General features: G+C 41.2%; 1 protein-coding gene across 17 annotated transcripts in view; it reads right to left on the bottom strand.

Moving 5' to 3' along the window:
- SPON1 (spondin 1) overlaps positions 1–13,324 on the bottom strand; it is a 361,745-nt gene extending 348,421 nt beyond the window's left edge. For 3 of the 17 annotated variants that reach the window (XR_008702987.1, XM_055548550.1, XM_055548544.1), the window contains exons 1-3: positions 12,859–13,323; positions 3,440–3,568; positions 2,860–2,922 (exon numbers count right to left, since the gene is read on the bottom strand). Coding sequence is in view for 2 of the 17 variants with exons in the window: in XM_055548547.1 (XP_055404522.1) it covers positions 12,859–12,868 (10 nt within the window). In the remaining 15 variants the exon portion in view is untranslated. Of the gene's footprint in view, positions 1–2,859; positions 2,923–3,439; positions 3,569–12,858 lie in introns of all 17 variants that reach the window. The other 14 variants (XR_008702993.1, XR_008702994.1, XR_008702992.1 and 11 more) reach the window with 9 other exon arrangements.
- Between the last annotated feature and the right edge of the window lie 9,616 nt (positions 13,325–22,940).

A 22,940-nucleotide genomic window follows, 5' to 3' on the forward strand; every position in this document is an offset into this window, starting at 1 on the left:
AGAAACCTATATGCAAGTCAAGAAGCAAGAGTTAGAACCAGACATGGTACAACAGACTGGTTCCAAACTGGGAAAGAAGTACATCAAGACTGTACATTTTCACTCTGTTTATTTAACTTATATGCAGAGTACATCATGCAAAATGCCAGGCTGGATGAAGCACAAGCTGGAATCAAGACTGCTGGGAGACATATCAATAACCTCAGATATGCAGATGACACCAACTTCATGGCAGAAAGCAAGAACTAAAGAGCCTCTTGATGAAAGTGAAAGAGGAGAGTGAAAAAGCTGGCTTAAAACTCAACATTCAAAAAATGAAGATCATGGCATCTGATCCCATCACTTCATGGCAAACAGATGGGGAAACAATGGAAACAGGGACAGACTTTATTTTCTTGGGCTCCAAAATCACTGTAGATGGTTACTGCAGCCATAAAACTAAAAGATGCTTGCTCCTTGGAAGAAAAGCTATGACCAAACTAGATAACATATTAAAAAGCAGAGACATTACTTTGCCAACCAAGGTATGTATAGTCAAAGCTATGGTTTTTCTGGTAGTCATGTATGGGTGTAAGAGTTGGACAATAAAGAAAGCTGAGTGCTGAAGAAATGATGCTTTTGAATTGTGATGTTGGAGAAGACCTCTTGAGAGTCCCTTAGACTTCAAGGAGAGCCAGCTGCTCAGTTCTAAAGGAAATCGGTCTTGAATTTCATTGGAAGGACTGAAGCTGAAGCTCCAATACTTTGGCCACTTGATGCCAACAACTGACTCATTGGAAAAGACCCTGATACTGGGAAAGATTGAAGGCAGGAGGAGAAGGGGGCAACAGAGGATGAGATGGTTGAAAGACCATCACTGACTCAATGGACATGAGTTTGAGCAAGCTCCAGGAGTTGGTGATGATCAGGGAAGCCTGGCATGCTGCAGTCCATGAGGTTTCAAGGAGTTGGACACAACTGAGCAACTGAACTGAACTACAAGTCAAGTACCTGATGTATGTTTGTTTCATTTAATGCTATGATGTAAGCACTTGGATTAGCCCCTTTGCAGATTAGGCATCTGAGGTTTAAAAAGTGTGATTCTTTTTGTCCAAGTCACAGTTGGGGAGGCAGCATTCAAACCCAGGATGTCTACCTTCAGATGACACACTCAACTCTTGCATGATATTGATGTTAGAGAAGCAGCCTGCTGCTGCTGCTGCTAAGTCACTTCAGTCGTGTCCAACTCTGTACGAACCCATAGATGGCAGCCCACCAGGCTCCCTCGTCCCTGGGATTCTCCAGGCAAGAACACTGGAGCGGGTTGCCATTTCCTTCTCCAATGCATGAAAGGAAAGTGAAAGTGAAGTTGCTCAGTCGTGTCTGACTCTTAGTGACCCCATGGACTGCAGCCTACCAGGCTCATCTGTCCATGGGATTGTCCAGGCAAGAGTAATGGAGTGGGGTGCCATTGCCTTCTCCGAGAGAAGCAGCCTAGGAGCGTGATATGGTGATCAGGACCACCCAGCTCTGCCACTTACCACCTGCATGGCCTTGAGCAGCTTAATTAAATCCTCTATAAAATGGTGATGATAATAATATCTACCTCATATTGTAGTAGTAATAGTCGAGGGTTTAATATACATAAAATATTTAGCACCATCCTTGGCACAGGGGCTTCCCCGGTGTCTCAGCTGGTAAAGAATCTGCCTGCAATGCAGGAGACGTGGGTTTGATCCCTGGCTCAGGAAGATCCCCTGGAGAAGTGAATGGCAACCCACTCCAGTATTCTTGTCTGGAGAATTTCATGGACAGAGAATCCTGGTAGGCTACAGTCCATGGGGTCACAAAGAATCTGACACAACTGAAGGACTAACACTTTTACTTTTTGGCACAGAATAAGGATTCAATACCTGTTAGTTATTTTTATAAACAGTAAGTCCCTCCAAGTTAAGGGCTTAATCTCAGTCCTCTTTGAATCTAAAGCATAGTGCCAAGTACATAATAGAACTGGATTCAATATTACTGGAATAAATTTTTAAGAGATTAAGCGTTATAGAAAAGGGCTATAATTAAGCATTGTTTTTATGACTGTCTTATTATTATAAAATGCTGTCATTTAGTTTAATTTGGTATAAGATCTCTGAGTTAAAACAGCAAGAAAGTTTGACCCAACAATTATACTCCTAGGTATGTACTCAAGAGAAATGAAAGCACATGTCCACACAAAAACTTGTATGTGATTGTATATAGCAGTGTTACGACGGTTGGAAAGGGGAAAATAACCCAACTGTTCATATCAAAGATTGAATGGATAAACAAAATGTGGTACAGCCATACAATGGAATATCAAACTCAGGCAGAAACAGGAATGACGGGCCCTTAAGTGCTACAACATGCATGCACCTTGAAAACATTATGCTGAATCAAAGAACCAATCATTACAGACCACATCTTATAAACTCCCATTTATGTGACATGTCTAGGAAAGGCAAATCTACAGAGACAGAAACTAGATTAACCATTACTTGGGACTAGGAGGATGAGGGTTTGGGTGAGAGTGTAACTGAAGGGTACGGGGTTTCTTTGGAGGGGGTGAAATTAAAATGTTCTAAAACCGACGGTGGTGATGGTGTCACAACTCTGTGAATATATGAAAAACTATTGAATACTACACTTTAAATGGGTGAATTGTATGTGAATTCTATTTCAATAGATAAAGCTGTTACCAAAGAAAAATCAATCAATTGATGTCTCCACATCAGAAACTCAACACCACTGAGTTCCTCAGTCTTAACTAAGTTTCCTGTTCTGCCCATGCGTGGATTCAGGCAGCCTCAGCCTGCACCATATACACATACCCCACAATATACAATATACCTGCACGATGTATATCCTCACCAAGGAAGACTTCTCTGGTGGCTCAGATGGTAAAGAATCTGCCTGCAATGCAGGAGACCTGGGTTAGGAAGATCCCCTGGAGAGGGGAATGGCTACCCACTCCAGTATTCTGGCCTGGAGAATTTCATGGACATAAGAACCTGGAGGGCTACAATCTGTAGGGTTGTAAAGAGTTGGACATGACTGAGTGACTAACACAAGGAAGACCAAGGGGATAAGAAAAGACCAAATGCCTGTCATTATTTAAGGTGAAATGGGAAAAATTAACAATTATTTTTATATTCTGGTCCAGCTGCCCCTCAGATGCTTCTTTTTAATTTTGTCTCCTGTACAGCTCTGTTGGGCAGGATGAAAAACTGGTAACCTGGCCAAACCAATGCAGAAGTACAAGGTGTCAAATGAAGCTGCAGCCTGATCTTCCCAAATTAAATGCAAGCTCCAAAGCCAGAAATCAAGGGTAGAAAGTCTAAATATCAAGTCTATTAATCATTTGCAAGCCACTTCCCTCCACGATTTTGTCTGAGAAACAAACAAAAACCCAGTGGTCTGGCATACTCACTGCATCCTTTGTTTTAATGATGTTTTTCAAAACTTGAGCAAATTGCTGATGGAGAAGAGAGAAGTCAGGATTCTAATTAAGCTGTCCCAGTTTAAAAAGTTGTAGAAAATTGCCAACAGGATTGCAAACCTATAGGTATGTAAAAGCATAAACAGAGGAGAAATGATGTTTGGAATTCATGAGCGTCACTAGGAAGGTCTGTAATTACAACTGAGACTGAAATGTAATTTTATCACTTGGAGATCTTGTTCTTTGCTCTACTTTTCACCAGTGATGCTCTATATAGATATACTCATAAGGGAGAAGCCTTAGGCAGAAGGCAAAAAAGAAAAATTACATTTTCCCTTTTCCTGAGAACTTTTGTTACTGTTAATTCAAACTCAAATAAATATTTATTCAGGTAGTAGTATTGAGATTTACAGATGAAATGTTGCTTTCACTAAATAAGGAGTATTGACTTTTGTTGAGTGTCCTCAGCTACTCACAAGTTTCAGTTCATTTAATCCATTCAGCTACCCTAATGAGACCAGTACTATTATTACCTTTATTATGACTATTATTAAATTATATTTTCCAGATAAAGCCAGACAGAGAGAAGTAGCCTGTCCTGGATTGTGCACCTAGCATAAATGATAGAGCTGAGATTTAAACCCTGTTGGACTCTAGAGCCATGTTTATAATAATTTATTCTGTCTATCCAATAAACAGTCCTTAATTTTACTCTTGATGCTTCTACTCTGAAAAGCTGAACATGTGAGAACATTGGAAAGAAATATTGTGTGCAATATCATTTTTTTTTTTTCCTATGTGTTACCATTTTCCTTACTTAATACATGGGTATTGGTAACTTCTGGGTGCAAGGCGGTGTCCTTAGCTAGCCTCAAGGTGAGATATGCCTCCAGGACTCACCCATGTTATTCTCCTGGCCCACACGCCCTGCCCTCCCCTTCCTCTGCGTCACCTGCTCCACTTGTCAGGGGCCAGCTTAAAACATCACTTCTCAAACAAGCTCTTTTTTACTTCCCCTTGACTCACTCCTCTGTTATATATTCACTTCTCTCTTACACTTTTCCTTTGTAACATTTTCCAAGTTTATAAGCAGATGTGTTTTCCCAGCTAGAAGGCAAGTTCCCTGAAGGCAGAGTGGGTGTCTGGCTTGCTCACTACTGTTTCTTTTGTGATCGTCAGAGAATTTGCTGTGTTCATATTGAACAGCAAATGAATAAAGGAAAGGATGAAACATCGGCCGTGCCCTTGTACTGCTTACGTTTTTGGCAGAGTCACACACAAGTGCATACCTACAAGGAAGGAGAGGGATGTAGAAGGGTAAGGAGCTCAGAGAAGGGACTTACCAAAGTTACAACATTTTATCTGGCCCTTGGAGGACGGGCTGGCATTTCAGATTAAGAAAAGCCAAGAACAAACCTCAGATCCCAGCGAGCACAACCTGCTGAGTAAATTGCTGTGGTGTATTATACTTATTTAGAAAATAAAGTAAGAAAAGAGTGAAACAGCAAATGTTGCTTTCCTTTCCCCTGAAATCATTTAGGTGTAGACTGTCTTTGGGGACCTAAAAACAAATGAAATTGCTTAGCTTGAAAATAGCTGTCTTCACACACTGATGAAAATTATAGAAGCCAAGATACAAGATATAACATGTGCCTTTGACCCAGATACCATCCCTCACTGAGAGGAAAAAGAGCCATGAATTCCTGAGAAGAAATGGGTTAGGTGTCTCCTTTGTTTTCCTGTCTCTCCATTTCCTATTCTCAGTGAGGAGCGTGAGATTGCAGAATTTCTCAGCCAAGTCGTGAACAGTCTCTTAAAAACCAGTCTGTCACTTTTTAAGCTCAAAATCAATAGAGGAAATCACACAAAGATCAATAGATTTGACTCCATAAAAATTAAAAACTAGTCTATATCAAAACTCACAAAACCTACATGAAAGGCAAACTGTAAACAGAAAAATATTCACCACAACTATGATGGCAGATCAACTCCTGTCCAGTTCACACACACCAACTGTTTGTTCCTGTGTAACTGGAGCTGTCAGCTGCAGGGCGCTTCAGAGCTCAGTTACAGCGTTGGTGCTTACGGGGTTCTGCTGAGAGAAGGATGTACCGATGGACCACGCCCGTGTGCACTGTTGTAAGAGCACAAGGAACTCTGGGGAAAGAGGATGTACACATCGCAGCCTGAGGTTCATGGAAAGTTTCCTGAAGGGTGTCCTCGGACTGATGAAAATGGAGGAGAACTTATGAGGGGGAGAGGTGCAGTGTATTTAAAGCAATGAGAATAATGGGTGAAGACTGAGGGATGTGAGACTACTTGGTGCATATTGGGAGTGGTTACAAATTCTTCAGGGTTCTGGAATGAAGTAAAATGTTGAGAGTGAAGGGGATGAAACTGGACAGATAAACAAGGACTGCTTTTTAAGTAAAAGTTTGTACTTTATCCTATAGCTGACAGAACACCATCGAAGCATGTAATAAAGACCTGGGCAGGGTGATGTTAAAAGTCAGTCTCACAGGTCAAGGAACTAGTTAGGATTGCATAGAGTTCATGGCACAAGCGCTTTAAATTGGTGCCTGCAGTGAGGTGGGGATTTTGAAGTGAGATTTGAGCACACTCTTAGTTTTAATGATTTAACTGCTGATTCACAGCTTCACCTTGCAGGAGTTGGTATTTTGTGGAGCAGCCAACTAACTTATGCTTGCTTGGTCTCGGGATGGTTGATCATAGGCACAGGAAAGTGTGCCTGATCCGAGAGTTGTTTAACATAGGAACAGGAAGTTGGGTTGGTTTCAGTACAGAAACCTACTCAATGCTGTCTTGCTTCAGCACCCAACTCCCAACCCAACCCACCATCTTCATGATATTTTTGGGTGAATAAGTCTGACTTTTTTTTACAAATGCATTTGGGAAATGGGATCATTGTGACCCTGACATGGCCTGATTTCATGAAACAAATGGGCTGTAGAATTAGACCAACAGCTATGGACAGAGAGTAAGGCTTCCTGCACTGTGGATGATGTACAGTTTCCATGGGCAGTGGGAGGAGTGCTGACCTCAAGAGGAAGGGAGTAAACTGGTACCTTGGGGAGACATAATGGGATCCTTTGGGAATAGTTTAACTTTTTGTTCTTTTCCCATAGATCATCTGAGTCATTTTTGGTATACTAGTAAACATTTTCCTCTCCTTTATTGAGATAACTTTTGGACATCCCAACATGGAGCTTTGAAAGTGAGGTCTTAGGAATTAGGGGTTTGAGCAGTAAAAAGAAAGGCAGTCTTTGCAACATGATTCATCCACTGATGCCAGGATGGGAAGGTGGCATGAAGGTGAGAAAGGACCAGAGAACCAGAGATGGGAGAGGCAGGAAATGTGCACCAGGTCTAAATAGCTGTCACAAAGAGGCCAAGAACAAGCTCCTCCCCTTTCCCCAAATACATTAGAGGAAGGCTGAGCTTGAGAATGGCAAGCTGACACTTGTGTTGCCTTTGTGTTACTAGAGAAAATATAAAAAATGTGAAAACCAAAATGAGATCTTTTGGAAAAAAGTTATTCTAATTCTGCTTATATTTTATGCAGTAAGGCAGAAAGAACTAGATTAAAATGAGCAAGAATAGCCTACAAGATCCTTAATTGATAAAGGATGAAGAACTCATTTAATTGGTGACTGTCTTGAATAATATGCACTGGAAAGTGTATAATCTAAAACAGCACAAGTAAGAAAAATAACCAAGGAAATAAGAAGTAGTCAAGAAATGTTCCATAAATTAAATCATAGTTTGAAAGGATAAAGTCATGTTAACACTCATTACCATATTTTAATTTCATGGTGATTAAAATTATAATGTAGCATGTATTACCACTTAATTGATCTGCCAACATCAAGTATTTGCAAGGATTTTTTTGTTGTTGTTCTCCAAAGTCATAAACTATCTATTCTTTGCTGCATAATTTTGGAAGTAATTTCAAACTATAAATATTTCTCTTTATTAAAATTCTCAGGAAATTAGAGCCTCAATAACTACTTATTTATATCTGCTTTGGCAAGAGGCCAGGACATTCGTTTTCTTATATTTTGAATTCTACAAAATTAAAGTGCTAAAGAATATTGTATATTAATCTTCTTGCTTCCTTTTATGACAGCTTTACAGTTTAATAGCAATGTTCAGATATCTAAGGGTGACTAGCTAAGCTGTGTCCCTTTAAAACTGGGTTTTTTTCTCTGATAGAAAGCATTTGCTTGTAGAGGATGCAAACACACCTCACTGCCAAGCCTTGTACCTTTCCAGCATCTGGTCAGCCTGCCCAGCACGAAGCTGTCCCTTGCTGACGCTGCTCCAGAGACCAGGCAATTCTTAGGGCTTTCACCTAATTTGAGTACCCCTACCTCAAACGCCGGAGAAGGCAATGGCACCCCACTCCAGTACTCTTGCCTGGAAAATCCCATGGACGGAGGAGCCTGGTAGGCTGTAGTCCATGGGGTCGCTAAGAGTCGGACACGACTGAGCGACTTCACTTTCACTTTTCACTTTCATGCATTGGAGAAGGAAATGGCAACCCACTCCAGTGTTCTTGCCTGGAGAATCCCAGGGACAGGGGAGCCTGGTAGGCTGCCGTCTATGGGGTCACACAGAGTCGGACACGACTGAAGTGACTTAGCATAGCATAGCACCTCAAACGCAGCCCTTGGTGAGATGACGTCCTTGTGTTGGCCCGTTGCTGCAGCCTGCCCTTGATCCCTCATGACGCAGCCACCTGTAGCTGCTTTTAGTTCATCCCTCATCAGTGCATCTGTGCCAGGCCACCCTGGCTCTGGTGGAGTAAATGGGACACATATGTCACTTTGGAGCCTCATGAGTCTCTTCAGATAAAAATAGACTTGGAAAACTGCAAAACCTTCCAAAGACAATACTTTCCTAATGATTCCTGACTTTTTGGACACCCCACTGCCCTGATTAATGGTCATTCAGATTGACCACCTGGCATAGCTCACTGTCAAAATTAAATAGGACATTTTTCAAAAGTCAGATGCTGTCTTTTGTATGGTAAAATCCCGGTGTGCATGCGTGTGCGCACGCTAATGACAGGTATGCTAATGACAGTTACAGACTCAGTATCTGAGCCCTAAAATTAATTGGCCTCTACATGCATGTTCTCCAGTACCATTATTCTTAGGACTTATAAAAATCAGTCATTATAATTACTTCTCAAAATGGTTAGACTAAGGCTGGCCAAATATTTTAAGCTAGCTGGAAGTGGAGAAATGCTTTGTAGAGATCTTTGGCATGAACCATCCAGAGGTTAAGAAAAGAGGGGGGGGGGGGGGCAACAGAAACAGCCTGTTTTACATCGTTACAGGCTATGAGCAGAGAAATTCACTTTTAGTGCTGAGATTTAGCATGAGTTTGAATCACACCCCCTTACATCTTTTTTAATTTATTTATTTTTAATCAAAAGATAATTGTTTTGCAATATTGTGCTGGTTTCTGCCATACATCAATATGAATCAGCCATAGGTATACATATGTCCCCTCCCTCTTGAACCTCCCCCCTAGCATATCCTACCACTCTAGGTTATCACAGTTAAATACCTAAATGTAAGACCAGAAACTATAAAACTCTTAGAGGAAAACTTAAGCAGAATACTCTATGAAATAAATCACAGCAAGATCCTCTATGACCCACCTCCTAGAGTAATGGGAATAAAAACTAAAAAACAAATGAGACCTAATTAAACTTAAAAGCGTTTGTATAGCAATTGAAACTATAAACAAGGTGAAATGACACCCCTCAGAATGGGAGAAAATTCATTTTAAAAAAATCTGGCTCTGATAGGGTTTTTAGTTGAGCATACATAACACTCATACAGAAGAACACCAACCATGGTTATACAGCAGTGAAGGAATATGTGATTGTAAGAAACTGAAACCTATCCAACATTACACAAAACCAAAGGAGAACTTATTGGAAGCAGATAGGGTATCCCTCTCAGATTCCATGGGCAAAAAGTATAGCCAGAGGGTCAGTGTAAATGAAGGTCAGGACCCAAAGTTAAGGGCTATACAGCCCCTCAACTCTTGCCTGCATAGTCCAACTCGGACGGTCTCATAAACAGAGCCCCAAACACCACGCCACCTGACCTCCAAGTTCCAGCATCTCAGTCTGAGTCTCTTAAGATCAAGTGAGAGGGAAGAAGAGAATTGAGCTGGTCACTGGCCAGCTGATGGACTGAACCCTTCTGGGCCAACTGGCTCCAGTCTTTGAGTGAGACAGTTTTAAGCAGACTGGTATCTCAGCAAGGTTGATCAATGCCTCTGTAATCAGCAAGATCTCTGGTCAAGAGGAGCCCTGTGGCACCCCACCTTGGGGACTTACTTAAAGGGGAAAGAGTAGGAATGGCTATTATGGAGATTCATGTATTTCATAAAACACCGATGGGAGGCATATTTCCTGAGGTCTGGGATCAGAAAATCTAAAGACTGTATAGACCAATTCTAGCCTTAGATTGAGGATAAAAACAGAACTGCCCGGCCCCATGTGAGACTTTGAAAATGGGACGTTACCAGGTTAAGGTCACAGACCAGGAGGACAGATACCGGAAGAGGAATAAGGAATCAAAGGGATACTTAAATCATCATCTCAGCATGAGACATATATCCTCTCATTTAATCCTTACAACAAATTTCCCTTGCAGTTAGAGGTGACACATCCAGCTTATGGAGTCTGAATGCCTGGGTTCAAATTCTAATCTTGCCACTTACTAATATTAGAACCTTCTAGTTCTAACCTTCTAGACGAACCTTAGGGCTCATCATATTTCTTGTATCACCTGAATTCCTCACCTGCAAAATCCTGGTCAATGATTAGCTCCAACTCAACTGCTGACTCTGGCTTAAACAAGATTGAGGGGGGTAGGGAGAAGAGACAAAAGAAAGTGAATTAACATTTGCGGAGTAATCTAATTAGGAGCCAAAGCCTGTATGTCTTAAGATCTTGGTAAATTCTCAACTCTTCAGATACATTCTGAGATCCTAGCTTCATCTCTCTTCCTCTGTTCCCTCAGCTCTTCCAATTATTCTCATTGTTATCTTGGCAGCTCAGAGGAATATTCTAGTAACATAGATCTGATCGTGCCTCTGCTTTAGGCTTGGTGGATCCTCATTATCTACAAAAGTAAATCCTCACCCTTGAGTTAGGCAGTACGGTCCTTCCCCAATAATCACCTCCCTCACCAGTGTTCTCCTAGCCTCGTATTATGATCCCCACCCCCTCTGCCCTGCCCCTCTTCCAGCCACCCCAATGGCATTGTTCTCATATCTCCATTTGTATGTTTTTACATATATAATTCTCTTTGCTTTAATTGTTCTCTCTCTTTTGGCAAAATTCCATCAGTTATTTAAGATCTAGATCAAATGTTCATGAATTCATCCAGGCATTACTTGATCCCTCTTATAAATCCAAATGTACCTATATTATAGTACATACAGTCCACCTCTGTATCCATGGGGGGCATTGGTTCCAGGACCCCCTGCAGATACCAAAATTCAGAGATGCTCAAGTCCCTTGTATAAAATGGCATAATACAGTTGCCAACCTGCCCCCCCCCCCCATTGAGAAGGGTTCATTGCAAATGCACCATCTAATTTTTGCAAATTTCTTTTGATATCTGAGATGCTTTGCCCCCAAAAGGTCAAATTACCATCCTAGTATCCTCAGGGACTGCAGAATCTGCATCAGTATGATGCCTGTAGGCCTGATAAATCTTTTCCAAAAGTTCAAACGGATACTCATTTGGTTTTTGCTGAATTTCTTGAATTTTATTCAAACTCTTTTGCTTTGGCTCCCCTTTTCAAAGCCTTACCAAGATGCACTTGTGGGAATGCAATTAAGGCATCTTACTTGAGGTCCCAATTTGGTTCAGATGTGGGTAATGCCAAGTGGGCTTCAGGTGCACCATTTGGGTCTGTTAGGTGGAGCTGGCATGTTTCTTCCCTGGTCTTATCAATGACCATTCTCCTTTCATCTCTTGTAAGCATTATATTGAGAAGAATGTGTATGCCTGCCCATGAAGGGTGGTAGGGAGCACCACTTCTATTAAGCTTTTGGAGAGACTCCTCCCTATAAGAAGGGTCACCATCTTTCCAATTAAACAAGTCTGAGAAACCTAGCAGGCTGGCCATGTGCCTTTAGGCCCCCTATGAGATAGCCACATAAGAGAAATGGCCCTGCCCCAGGAGTGGCTTATGGTCCAGATCAGGTGCCCTGACAGCTCTTGGACACTCCAGGCTGGTCCCCGTGTTCCAGGGACTGACACTGGATTGTCTAACTGGTCCCTATAATGAACTCCCTTTGGCATGTCTTCACACTCCAATCCTGGTTTTTAAGATTTCATTGCTGTATTTTCTTTCCTTCCTGAGCCCCCGTGTCAGGAACTGGGGCTGGATAGGAATGGCAAGAGGTCAGAGTGGTGGATATACTGGTATAGCAGAGCAGAGGGACAGCTAGCTCAGCTGAAGAAGTTAAGGTTTAAGGCAACAAACTCCCTTGCCCATTCCCTTCCTTTTCTCACTTCCCTGATGTATAATAATAGCACAAATGCTTGCACACAGAGGATTTTGGCATTCTTCCCTACTTTTTCACAGATTAAGTCTAATTGCAGGATTGTATAGAGCCACTCAAAGGCCGCCATCCCTCAGGATTTTATTGTGAAACCATAAATAGCAACTGATTTTCTCTAATCATTTTGCTTCAGCATCAACCAACAGGACTGGATTCTGGGCTGGTGCTTTTGGTGGAACCAAGTGGGGCCTTTCGCTTCTCCCTGGGAATGCCCAACTCTCAGACAAGAGCAAACAGGTGGTTTTTTCCTCTTGTTCCTCCATTTAACATCAGTAAAGGCTTTAAATATCACAAAACTGATTTGGCTGTAAATGGTGAAAAGGCACCAAGGCAAAATGGACCAAAAAACTCAAAGAACAAACAGAAAACCCTAAATAAACCCTCAAGTGTGGTTTTGGGATTTTAAATATACCAACGACACCGGAGAACACAATCAATGTAATTAACACAGCATGGGTGGCAACATGGCGCGCAGAGTCCCAGGATAAACCTGACTAGCCCCCTAGTGGAGATCTGAACAGGTACTGTGGCCACAGACCCTTTATCTTCTCCTTAGTTATGGGTTCATAGCTGTAATCAGAACACTTAACTAAATTGTGGCTCAAGGATTTTAGGGATAGTTGAAACTTCCTTCAATTTTTAAAGACAAAACAAATTATTCAAATAAATGCTAGCATCCAAAGAAACAAACAAACCAGTTCACAATGCAAAACAAATTAGCTTATTCCAGAGAAAAAGCCCCGGAGAGAAAACACACTTTCCAGTTGTACACACTGGAGTGACTTACCCCACTGCATTGAGCCCGTCAACTACCAAATGCTGATCCCTTATTCCAATTGCCTTGTACTGGGGCAGCCAATGCTGCTTTAGGAAATTCTGAAGGGCAGATCCTCAAGACAAGTGGTCCCAGCAGCTGGTAGGGCCTTACTGGAGAATTCCCTAACCAGGGTTGGCTGTCCACGAGCAGTTAGTCTCCTGGCTGGCTCTACCAAAATTTTTTACTGAGTCCAAGCTTATACTGGTCTGATCTGATACTGGTCACTGCACAATGGACCAATAAATCAAGAGATGAGTTGTTGGGACAAGGAATTGCAACTTGATTTGGAAAGCCAGCAGACCCAGAAGATGACGCTCTAGTGTCCCAAAGAACCACGTTTCCGGAGTTAGGAATCAGGCTTCTTTTACACTGAAAGAGGAGGGGCTAAAGTTCTGGTTCCGGCCAGACTCCGGAAAGGGATGTGTTAATTTCTTCTTGCCTGCAATCATTCACAGGTGGGCCTGGTCAGGAAGATTCTTGTGAGCTTAACAAGTTTATTTTAACTTAATGTTCATTACCTGTGAGGCAGGCCTCCCAGAGCTACAGGCTATTATGCATAATTTAAGTGTATAGGTAACATCCCTTTAGGATTTCTGGTGGCTCAGTGGTAAAGAATCTGTCTGCCAATGTAGGAGATGGGGGTTCATTTCCTGGGTCAGGAAGATCCCCTGGAGAAGGAAATGGCAACCCACACCAATATTCTCACCTGAAAAATCCCATGGACAGAGGAACCTGGAGGGTTACAGCCCATAGGACTGTGAAAGAGTTGGACACAACTTAGTGACAACAAAATTTAGTGATTAACTAGAAATAGAATACAAGGATTCTTACCTATTACATTCCCTCTAGTTGAAGCTTGCTCATGTTTAGACACAGAAGAAAATATGGAATGTTGTTGCTGTGGAAACAAACTTAGAAAATGACTTTCTTTTCTCCTTTATATAAATGTTAAGAGTCATATCTCATTGGCTAAGCTGAATACGAATAATTATACAATGGCATGGAAAGCATGAAGCTTTCTCCTAAGGTGCTCTGCAGCAGGCAGTTATGCAGACCACAGAACAGGCTCCACGTGCCACTGTAGCATATAATCTTTCCGACTTTGATGCACAGTCACTGGGTTAAATATTATTTTCAGTGTACCCTACAATGAAATTACTGCATTTCAGTGGATTTCTGTTTGGGGATTTAAGGTATTTTAAAATCACAGAGTATAACAATTTTTCAAGAGGAAAAAAACCACTTACCCGTTATTTTTAAAAGTTCGTTTCAAAAGCCTCTATTTTGTTTTATGTATTTGGGATCAGCCCACATGGAAAGGTTCTCTTAAGAGTCTATAGAAATATTTTCCCTTTCCTCCTGTGTACTCCTACAAGAAAGCTAAAAAGTAATAACAAAATAACATTTTGTGATTTCTCTTTGTGGAATGATTCTTTGTCTGACCACCTTTTCTCCTGACAAATTAATTACTTTACTGGAAGGAACACTGGATGTGTTACTTTTTGTCGCCTTAATTGATCAAAAGACCATTTTCATGTATTAAAACCTCCATGTACTAGCTGATCTCTGTGGTTTCATAGCTTGACTTTTACCATGTTGATAACTTTCCTGGTTCTCAATCTGAGCTGCAGCAGCAGCCCAAATATCTTTGCCTCAGAAGTCTTAAAAATGGGGAGTTTTTCATTTCAACCCGTGTTTAAGATATTGCATGATCTAGCAGTTAAAAAAAAAAAAAAAAAGACTTCATGGCAGCATTCAGACTTTCTCACATGTTTTGTACAACAGGTGCTCCTCATGGAATAAGTGTGCAACTCACATGTAAGCAGACTTGACATAGGATCACAAGGTGAGAGCTGGGAAATGCCTCTGGTTGTCTAATCAATGGATTCTGGAGAAAACTGACAAGATAAAACCCAATTCCCAGGGTTGTTAAATACGTAAACTAAATAGTGCATGTGGACAAATGCAGAGTTCCTTAGGGTTCAGGGCCCTTCACTCTGCATGCTCTACACTAGCCCTGGGGGTGTGTGTGTGTGTGTGTGTATGTGTTCTAAATATATTTCTGATTTCATGCATGACTTTCAGATCCACACAGCTGTTACCTTGAACACAATACACAAAAACTAAACTCACTTTTGGCTTTTGCAAACCAGTTTCCCTTCCTGAACCTCCATATTGGTAAGTGCCCTGCCATCTACCCAGGTGCCCAGGCCAGAAAGGGAGCTGGGCATCCCAGTTCCCTTCCCACCCTAGCCCTCTGTTTATTTCCAAACCTAACTGGACCCCACCCCACTTACTTTCCTCCATTTTTTCACACTGCCTTGGTTAAGGCTGCCCATCTCTCTCTCCCAAGTTCCTGCAACAGATTCTGGCTGGGCCTCCCACCCTCAGTCTTGCCTTTTTGTTCAGTCTTCATGGCAGCCAGAGTTCTGCCTCTAAAACACTCACCTTCTCTCCTTTAACCACTTTCATTTTCTCCTCTAGTCTAATCTCCTTATGATCCATTTTTTCTCTGGTCACTCCACAGTCTGTTCTTTATCCACCTCCCTTACATCCCATTCCAGCCATACCGAGCATCTTTTAGTTCCCCCCACACACATCATTTCTTTTACCTCCAGGTCTTTGTACTCAGACTTTGCAACAGGGTCAAGACTGGGAGTTGTTATTAAGCTACTTATTCTGCTTATTATATATCTTACCATTGGAAGGTAAGGTCCAATAGATGGAGCAATTTTTTCTTTTTTGTTCAATAATAAATTCCCAGAGCCTGGTACGGGCTTCCCAGGTGGCACTAGTGGTAAAGAACCCATGTGCCAAAGCAGGAGACACAAGAGACTCGGATTCAATCCCTGGGTTGGGAAGATTCCCTGGAGAAGGGCATGGCAACCCACTCAAGTATTCTTGCCTGGAGAATCCCATGGACAGAGGAACCTGGCAGGCTACAGTCCACAGGGTCACAAAGTTAGACACAACTGAAGTGACTTAGCATGCAAGCAGAGCTTAGTATGTTCCTAACTATTATGGACTAAATGTCTATATCCATCCCCTCCAAGTTCATATGTTGAGCTCTAATCCACCCCTACCACTGCAATGTTTTTAGAAGGAAAGATCTTTGGGAGGTAACTAGGATTCTTTCATTTATTTCAGTCGCTCTTTTCAACCCCATGGACTGCAGCACACCAGGCTTCCCTGTTCATCACCAACTCCCAGAGCTTGCTCAAACTCATGTCCATCGAGTTGGTGATGCCATCCAACCATCTGATGCTCTGTTGTCCCCTTCTCCTCCCGCCTTCAATCTTTTACAGCATCAGGGTCTTTCCAAATGAGTCAGTTCTTCAAATCAGGTGGCCAAAGTATTGGAGTTTCAACTTCAGCATCAGTCCTTCCAATGAATATTCAGGACTGATTTCCTTTAGGATTGACTGGTTTGATCTCTTTGCAGTCCAAGGGACTCTCAGGAGTCTTCTCCAATACCACAGTTCAAAAACATCAATTCTTCAGCACTCAGCTTTCTTTATAGTCCAACTCTCACATCCATACATGACTACTGGAAAAATCACAGCTATGACTAGATGGACCTTTGTCAGAAAATAATGTCTTTGCTTTTTAATGGTGTCTAGGTTGGTTTTAGAAAAGGCAGAGGAACCAGAGATCAAATTGCCAACATCCGCTGGATCATCAAAAAAGCAAGACAGTTCCAGAAAAACATCTATTTCTGCTTTATTGACTATGCCAAAGCCTTTGACTGTGTGGATCACAATAAACTGTGGAAAATTCTTAAAGAGATGGGAATACCAGACCACTTGACCTGCCTCTTGAGAAACCTATATGCAGGTCAGGAAGCAACAGTTAGAACTGGACATGGAACAACAGACTGGTTCCAAGTAGGAAAAGGAGTACGTCAAGGCTGTATATTGTCACCCTGCTTATTTAACTTATATGCAGAGTACATTATGAGAAACGCTGAGCTGGAAGAAGCACAAGCTGGAATCAAGATTGCCAGGAGAAATATCAATAACCTCAGGTATGCAGATGACACCACTGTTATGGCAGAAAATGACGAGGAACTAAAAAGCCTCTTGATGAAAGTGAAAGTAGAGAGTGAAAAAGTTGGCTTAAAGCTCAACATTCAGAAAACTAAGATCATGGCATATGGTCCCATCACTTCATGGCAGATAGATGGGGAAACAGTGAAAACAGTGTCAGACTTTATTTTTCTGGGCTCCAAAATCACTGCAGATGGTGACTGCAGCCATGAAATTAAAAGATGCTTACTCCTTGGAAGAAAAGTTATGACCAACCCCTTCAGCATATTAAAAAGCAGAGACATTCCTTTGCCAACAAAGGTCCATCTAGTCAAGGCTATGGTTTTTCCAGTGCTCATGTATGGATGTGAGAGTTGGACTGTGAAGAAAGCTGAGCACCAAAGAATTGATGCTTTTGAACTGTGGTGTTGGAGAAGACTCTTGAGAGTCCCTTGGACTGCAGGGAGATCCAACCAGTCCATTCTAAAGGAGATCAGCCCTGGGATTTCTTTGGAAGGAATGATGCTCAAGCTGAAACTCCAGTACTTTGGCCACCTCATGCAAAGAATTGACTCATTGGAAAAGACTCTGATGCTGGGAGGGATTGGGGGCAGGAGGAGAAGGGGACAACAGAGGGTGAGATGGCTGGATGGCATCACCAACTCGATGGATGTGAGTCTGAGTGAACTCTGGGAGTTGGTGATGGACAGGGAGGCCTGTTGTGCTGCGATTCATGGGGTCGCAAAGAGTTGGACACGATTGAGCGACTGAAATGAACTGAACTGAACTGAGGTTGGTCATAGTTTTTCTGCCAAGGAGCACAAGTATCTTTTAATTTCATGGCTGTAGTCACCATCTGCAGTGATTTTGGAGCCCAAAACAATAAAGTCTTTCACTCTTTCCATTTTTTCCCCATCTATTTGCCATGAAGTGATGGGACCAGATGCCATGATCTTAGTTTCTGAATGCTGAGTTTTAAGCCAACTTTTTCACTCTCTTCTTTCACTTTCATCAAGAGGCTCTTCAATTCTTCTTCACTTTCTGCCATAAGGGTGGTGTCATCTGCGTATCTGAGGTTATTGATATTTCTTCCAGCAATCTTGATTCCAACTTGTGCTTCATCCAGCCCAGCATTTTGCATGGTGTACTCTGCATAGAAGTTAAATAAGCAGGGTGACAGTATACAGCCTTGATGTTCTCCTTTCCCAATTTGGAACCAGTCTGTTGTTCCATGTCCGGTTCCAACTGTTGCTTCTTGACTTGCATACAAATTTGTCAGGAGGCAGGTAAGGTGGTCTGGCATTCCCATCTCTTTAAGAATTTTCCACAGTTTCTTGTGATCCACACAGTCAAAGATTTTGGTGTAGTCAACAAAGCAGAAGTAAGTGTTTTTCTGGTATTCTCTTGCTTTTTTGATGATCCAACAGATGTTGGCAATTTGATCTCTGGTTCCTTTGCCTTTTCTAAATCCAGCTTGAAAATATGGAATTTCATGTTCACATACTCTGGCTTGGAGAATTTTGAGCATTACTTTGCTAGCATGTGAGATGAGTGCAATTGTGTGGTAGTTTGAACATTCTTTGACAATGCCTTTCTTTGGGATTGGAATGAAAACTGACTTTTTCCAGTCCTGTGGCCACTGCTGAGTTTTCCAAACTCTAATTAAGATGAAATGAGGTCATATTGGTGGAGTCCTCACAAATGGGATCAGTGCCCTTGTAAGAGTCAGAAGAGAGCTTGCTTTCTCTGTTCTTTGCCATGTGACTATGTTGGCAGTCTGCCACCTAGAAGGGCACCCGCACCAGATCTGACTATGCTGGCACCCTGAGCTCAGACTTCTAGCCTCCAAAACTGTGACAAATAAATTTCTGTTGTTTATAAGGCATTAGATTTGTGATATTATTTTATGGCAGCCAGAACAAAGATATCAACACAAAAGGGGGCACTCAGTCAATGTTTGCTGAATGAATAAATGATCTTGTAGCAACATAATGAAGATGGATAAAACCTCATCCAGAATTCCCCAGATCTGGATAATCATGGTGCAGTAGAAAGATCAGATTCTGTCAGGCAAATCTTTCTAGCTCTATGACCTAGGGTGATTAATTCAATCTTGAGACACTTTTCTCATTTGGTGACATGAAGATAAGATAGCTCACAAGATTGTTGTGGGTTAATTGCTATAAATGGCTTTAGCCATACTGTGGGTTGGCCCTCAATAAATATTCAGTTCTCAAATCTTGGTTTCACAAAGACTACTGGAAGCCATAAAACCTTGGCAAAGCTAGAAGGCCTTATCTAAAACAGGCCTCAGATGAAGAAACTCAGGAATTAAACTATGTTGTATAAGGAGCTTATTTTTGTAAAAGTGCTACAGCTCTTACTGGGAGGAACAGGGTTTATTGTAAGGGTCAACTGAAAAGTCTATTCTTGTAAATAGTTGCTCAAGGCATGGTCTCCTTGAGGAACTGGGAGCATGAACTTCCCTTGCCCCTTATTTTCCCCAACTGGCTGGGAAGTGTTTATTTGAGACATTGTTTATTGAGCTTGGAGTACCATGGCTCACCCCCTTGCATAATGCCTAATAGCTGTGCATTTATGTATAAAGTTCCTTCAGCTTCTGTGTGGCTAAAAGTCTTTCAAGAGGTTTAGAGTGAGAAGGGAGTCAACATGGAAGAACTGGGCCATGCAAGAGAGAGGTCGATGTTTCCAGAGAAATGAAATGAAAAGGCAGTTTTGCCCAGTGCTTATGATAATCAAGGCAAAATAAAATGCAGTCCTCTTCTAATGTGAGCTTACAAAGGTACATGTGTGGGGTGATGTTCACAGACACACTGCAAGGGCACTGATGTTTACTGATATTGCAGCATATGGGACACGGAGGGACTGACATATCATCTCAGAATCACAGCCTAACACAGATCAACGAAACCTTAGGAATCCTTTGTTTTGAAGACCAGGAAAATGAAGTACTCACAGGCTGTGACTGCACACTGCTGATAGGGAGCAGAAAGGCAATCAGACCCTAGCCTTTGGAGTCTCAGGCCTCAGCCCTTTCTAGCACAGGGTGCTTACAGCAAGGAAAGAGAGGTTGAAAAAGCTGACTTCAGTTTTCAGTGAAATTGTTAAGGTTTTCTCCACAGTCAGATTAAAATGACATAAAGAAACCTATTGTGTTCCATCAGTGTATGTGGCAGCCTGGATGAGGGGGGATTGGGGGGTGAGAATGGACACATATATATGTATGACCGAGTCCCTTTGCAGTTCACTTGAAACTTTCACAACATTGTTAATTGGCTATATCCCAATACAAAATAAAAAGTTAAAAGTAAATAAATAAATAAAAGGACCTAAAATAGCTCAGCAATTAATACATAAGATAATGTATATGAAAGTTTATTATAAATTATAAAATATTCTCTTAATAAATAAAATGGTCTGACAAGATGGATATAATCATAGAGTATTACAGGTCACATTTTGATGATAATCAAAGTGATTTTACCTGCTTTGTCAGCTGTTCCATTGTTTCTTTGTTGCTGACTCCAGAGGAGGTAACTTATGGATCACAAATTTATACAAGAAAAGTATGTAGGAAAATTAATTTGTGCACAGTGTTTTTTATTAAAATGTTTTCAGTTATAAAAAGGATGCATAAATATATTACTATAGGACACTGGGGGAAATGCAGAAAAATATAAAAGAAGCAATAAAAATTACCTACAAAACTACCTTTGGAAAAATTCAATTAAAATATTAGTGTATTTTTTTCCTGAAAGATTGCTATCCTGTAAGTATACACTGCGCGTGCTCAGTCGCTCAGCCATGTCTGACTCTTGGCGACCCTATGACCTATATATAGCACACCAGGTTCCTCTGTCCACGGGATTCTCCAGGCAAGAATACTGGAGTGGGTTGCCATGCCCTCCTCCAGGGGATCTTCCTGACCCAGGGATCGAACCCAAATCTCTTATGTCTCCTGCGTTGGCAGGCAGGTTCTTTACCACTTTTGCCATCTGGGAAGCCCATACACTGTACATGCAGTTTAAAATTCAATCTTCAAACAATATTATTTAGTGACTTTTTTTCCATTAGTCTCCAAAGAATACTATAATTGATGGTATATTATTTCTTTATAATAGAGCTAATTTATTTATCCATCCATTTATGTTTCCACATTTATCTTGTTACCAAATTTTCACTTTTATAAATATTTCTGACATCAAAGCACTGCTTCTTTGACCACACTTCTGGTTTTCATCCTTCCTAGAATAGATTCCTAGAAGTTGGATTATTAGATCAAAGATTATGACAGTTTTAAAAATTCCTCATAAGGATCACTCAATTGCTTTTCAGAGACTGTGATCTATTTATACTTGTACTGGCACTGTGTATAAACATACATCTCACCACATCCTTGTCAGCATTATCATATAAAATAGTTGACAGTGGGTGAAAAGTTGATGAGAAATAGGATATTTGGATGACCTCAAAATAAATTCCCACAAGATGCTTAATAACTATAAAAGAAAAATAACAACTTTACAGAAGAGGAAACTTGCAGATACCACATTAACAGAGATACAACTTAGCTTCATCAATGATGGGACAAGGACTTTCCTGGTGGTCCAGTGGCTAAGACTCTGAGCTCCCAATACAGGGACCCAGATTTGACCCCTGATCATGGAACTAGATCGCACATGTTACAGCTAAAAAGATCTCACATGCTGAAACTAAGACCCAGTGCAGACCCAGTAATATATTTACTTATCTATAAGTAAATATATTTTTAAAAAATTATGGTACAACTGGCATCATGGTCCTCACAAGAGGATGCAAGAAAAAGGACACGTCATTTCTGAGATATTCCCGCCCAAAATGCATTGCTGTTCAGTCATTAAGTCGTGTCCAATTCTTTGTGACCCCATGAACTGCAGCACGTCAGGCTTTCCTGTCCTTCGCTAATTTCTGGAATTTGCTCAAACTCATGTCCATCGAGCCAGTGATGCCATTCAACTATCTCATCCTCTGTCATCCCCTTCTTGTCCTGCCCTCCATCTCTCCCTGCATCAGGGTCTTTTCCAATGAGTTGGCTCGTCACATCAGGTGACCAAAGTATTGGCGCTTCAGCATCAGTCCTTCCAAATATTCAGGGTTGGTTTCCTTTGGATTGACTGTTTTGATCTCCTTGTTGCCCAAGGGACTATCAAAAGTCTTCTTCTGCACCACAATTTGAAGGTATCAATTCTTCAGGGTTCAGCCTTCTTTATGGTCCAACTCTCACATCCTTACATGACTACTGGAAAAACCATAGCTTTGACTATCTGGACCTTTGTTGGCAAAGTAATATCTTTGCTTTTTAATACACTGTCTAAGTTTATCATAGCTTTCCTTCCAAGGAGCAAATGTCTTCTAATTTCATGGCTGCAGTCACCATCCACAGTGATTTCAGAGCTCAAGAAAATAAAATCAAAACGTATAACCTAAACCAAATCATGAAAAAACATCAGATAAACCAAAACTAGGAGGCATTCAACACAAGAAATGATCTGTATTCATCAAAAATGCCAGTGTCATGGGAGTTAATGTTTTTTCATTTCTATTGTTGTTTAACTCTGAGCCCCCCACCCCCTATATTTTGTAGGAGTATTGCTAGCACAGAGGAAAGCTACTGGATTTGCATATTTTTCTTGTATGCTACCATTTTACTTATGAATTAATGTTAAGAGCTTTCAGTTAATTTCTCTGCATTTTTTAAAGATATATAATCTTATTGTCTGCAAATAACAGTAATTTTGACTCTTCCTTTCCAATAATTTTACCTTTTATTTCCATCTGATGTCTTATAGCACCAGATAAAATTTCTTCAATAGTGCCACATAATAATATAGATATCCAGCATTTCTGCTTCTTCCTGGTTTTAATGAGAATGTTTCTGATTTCAACATTAAGGATGATACAGGCTGTCAATATGAGATACTATAGATTAAAGAGTATCTTCCTATTCCTAGATTTCTATGAGGATGG

Source organism: Bubalus kerabau, chromosome 15, assembly GCF_029407905.1.
Source record: "Bubalus kerabau isolate K-KA32 ecotype Philippines breed swamp buffalo chromosome 15, PCC_UOA_SB_1v2, whole genome shotgun sequence".
Lineage (NCBI taxonomy): Eukaryota > Metazoa > Chordata > Mammalia > Artiodactyla > Bovidae > Bubalus > Bubalus kerabau.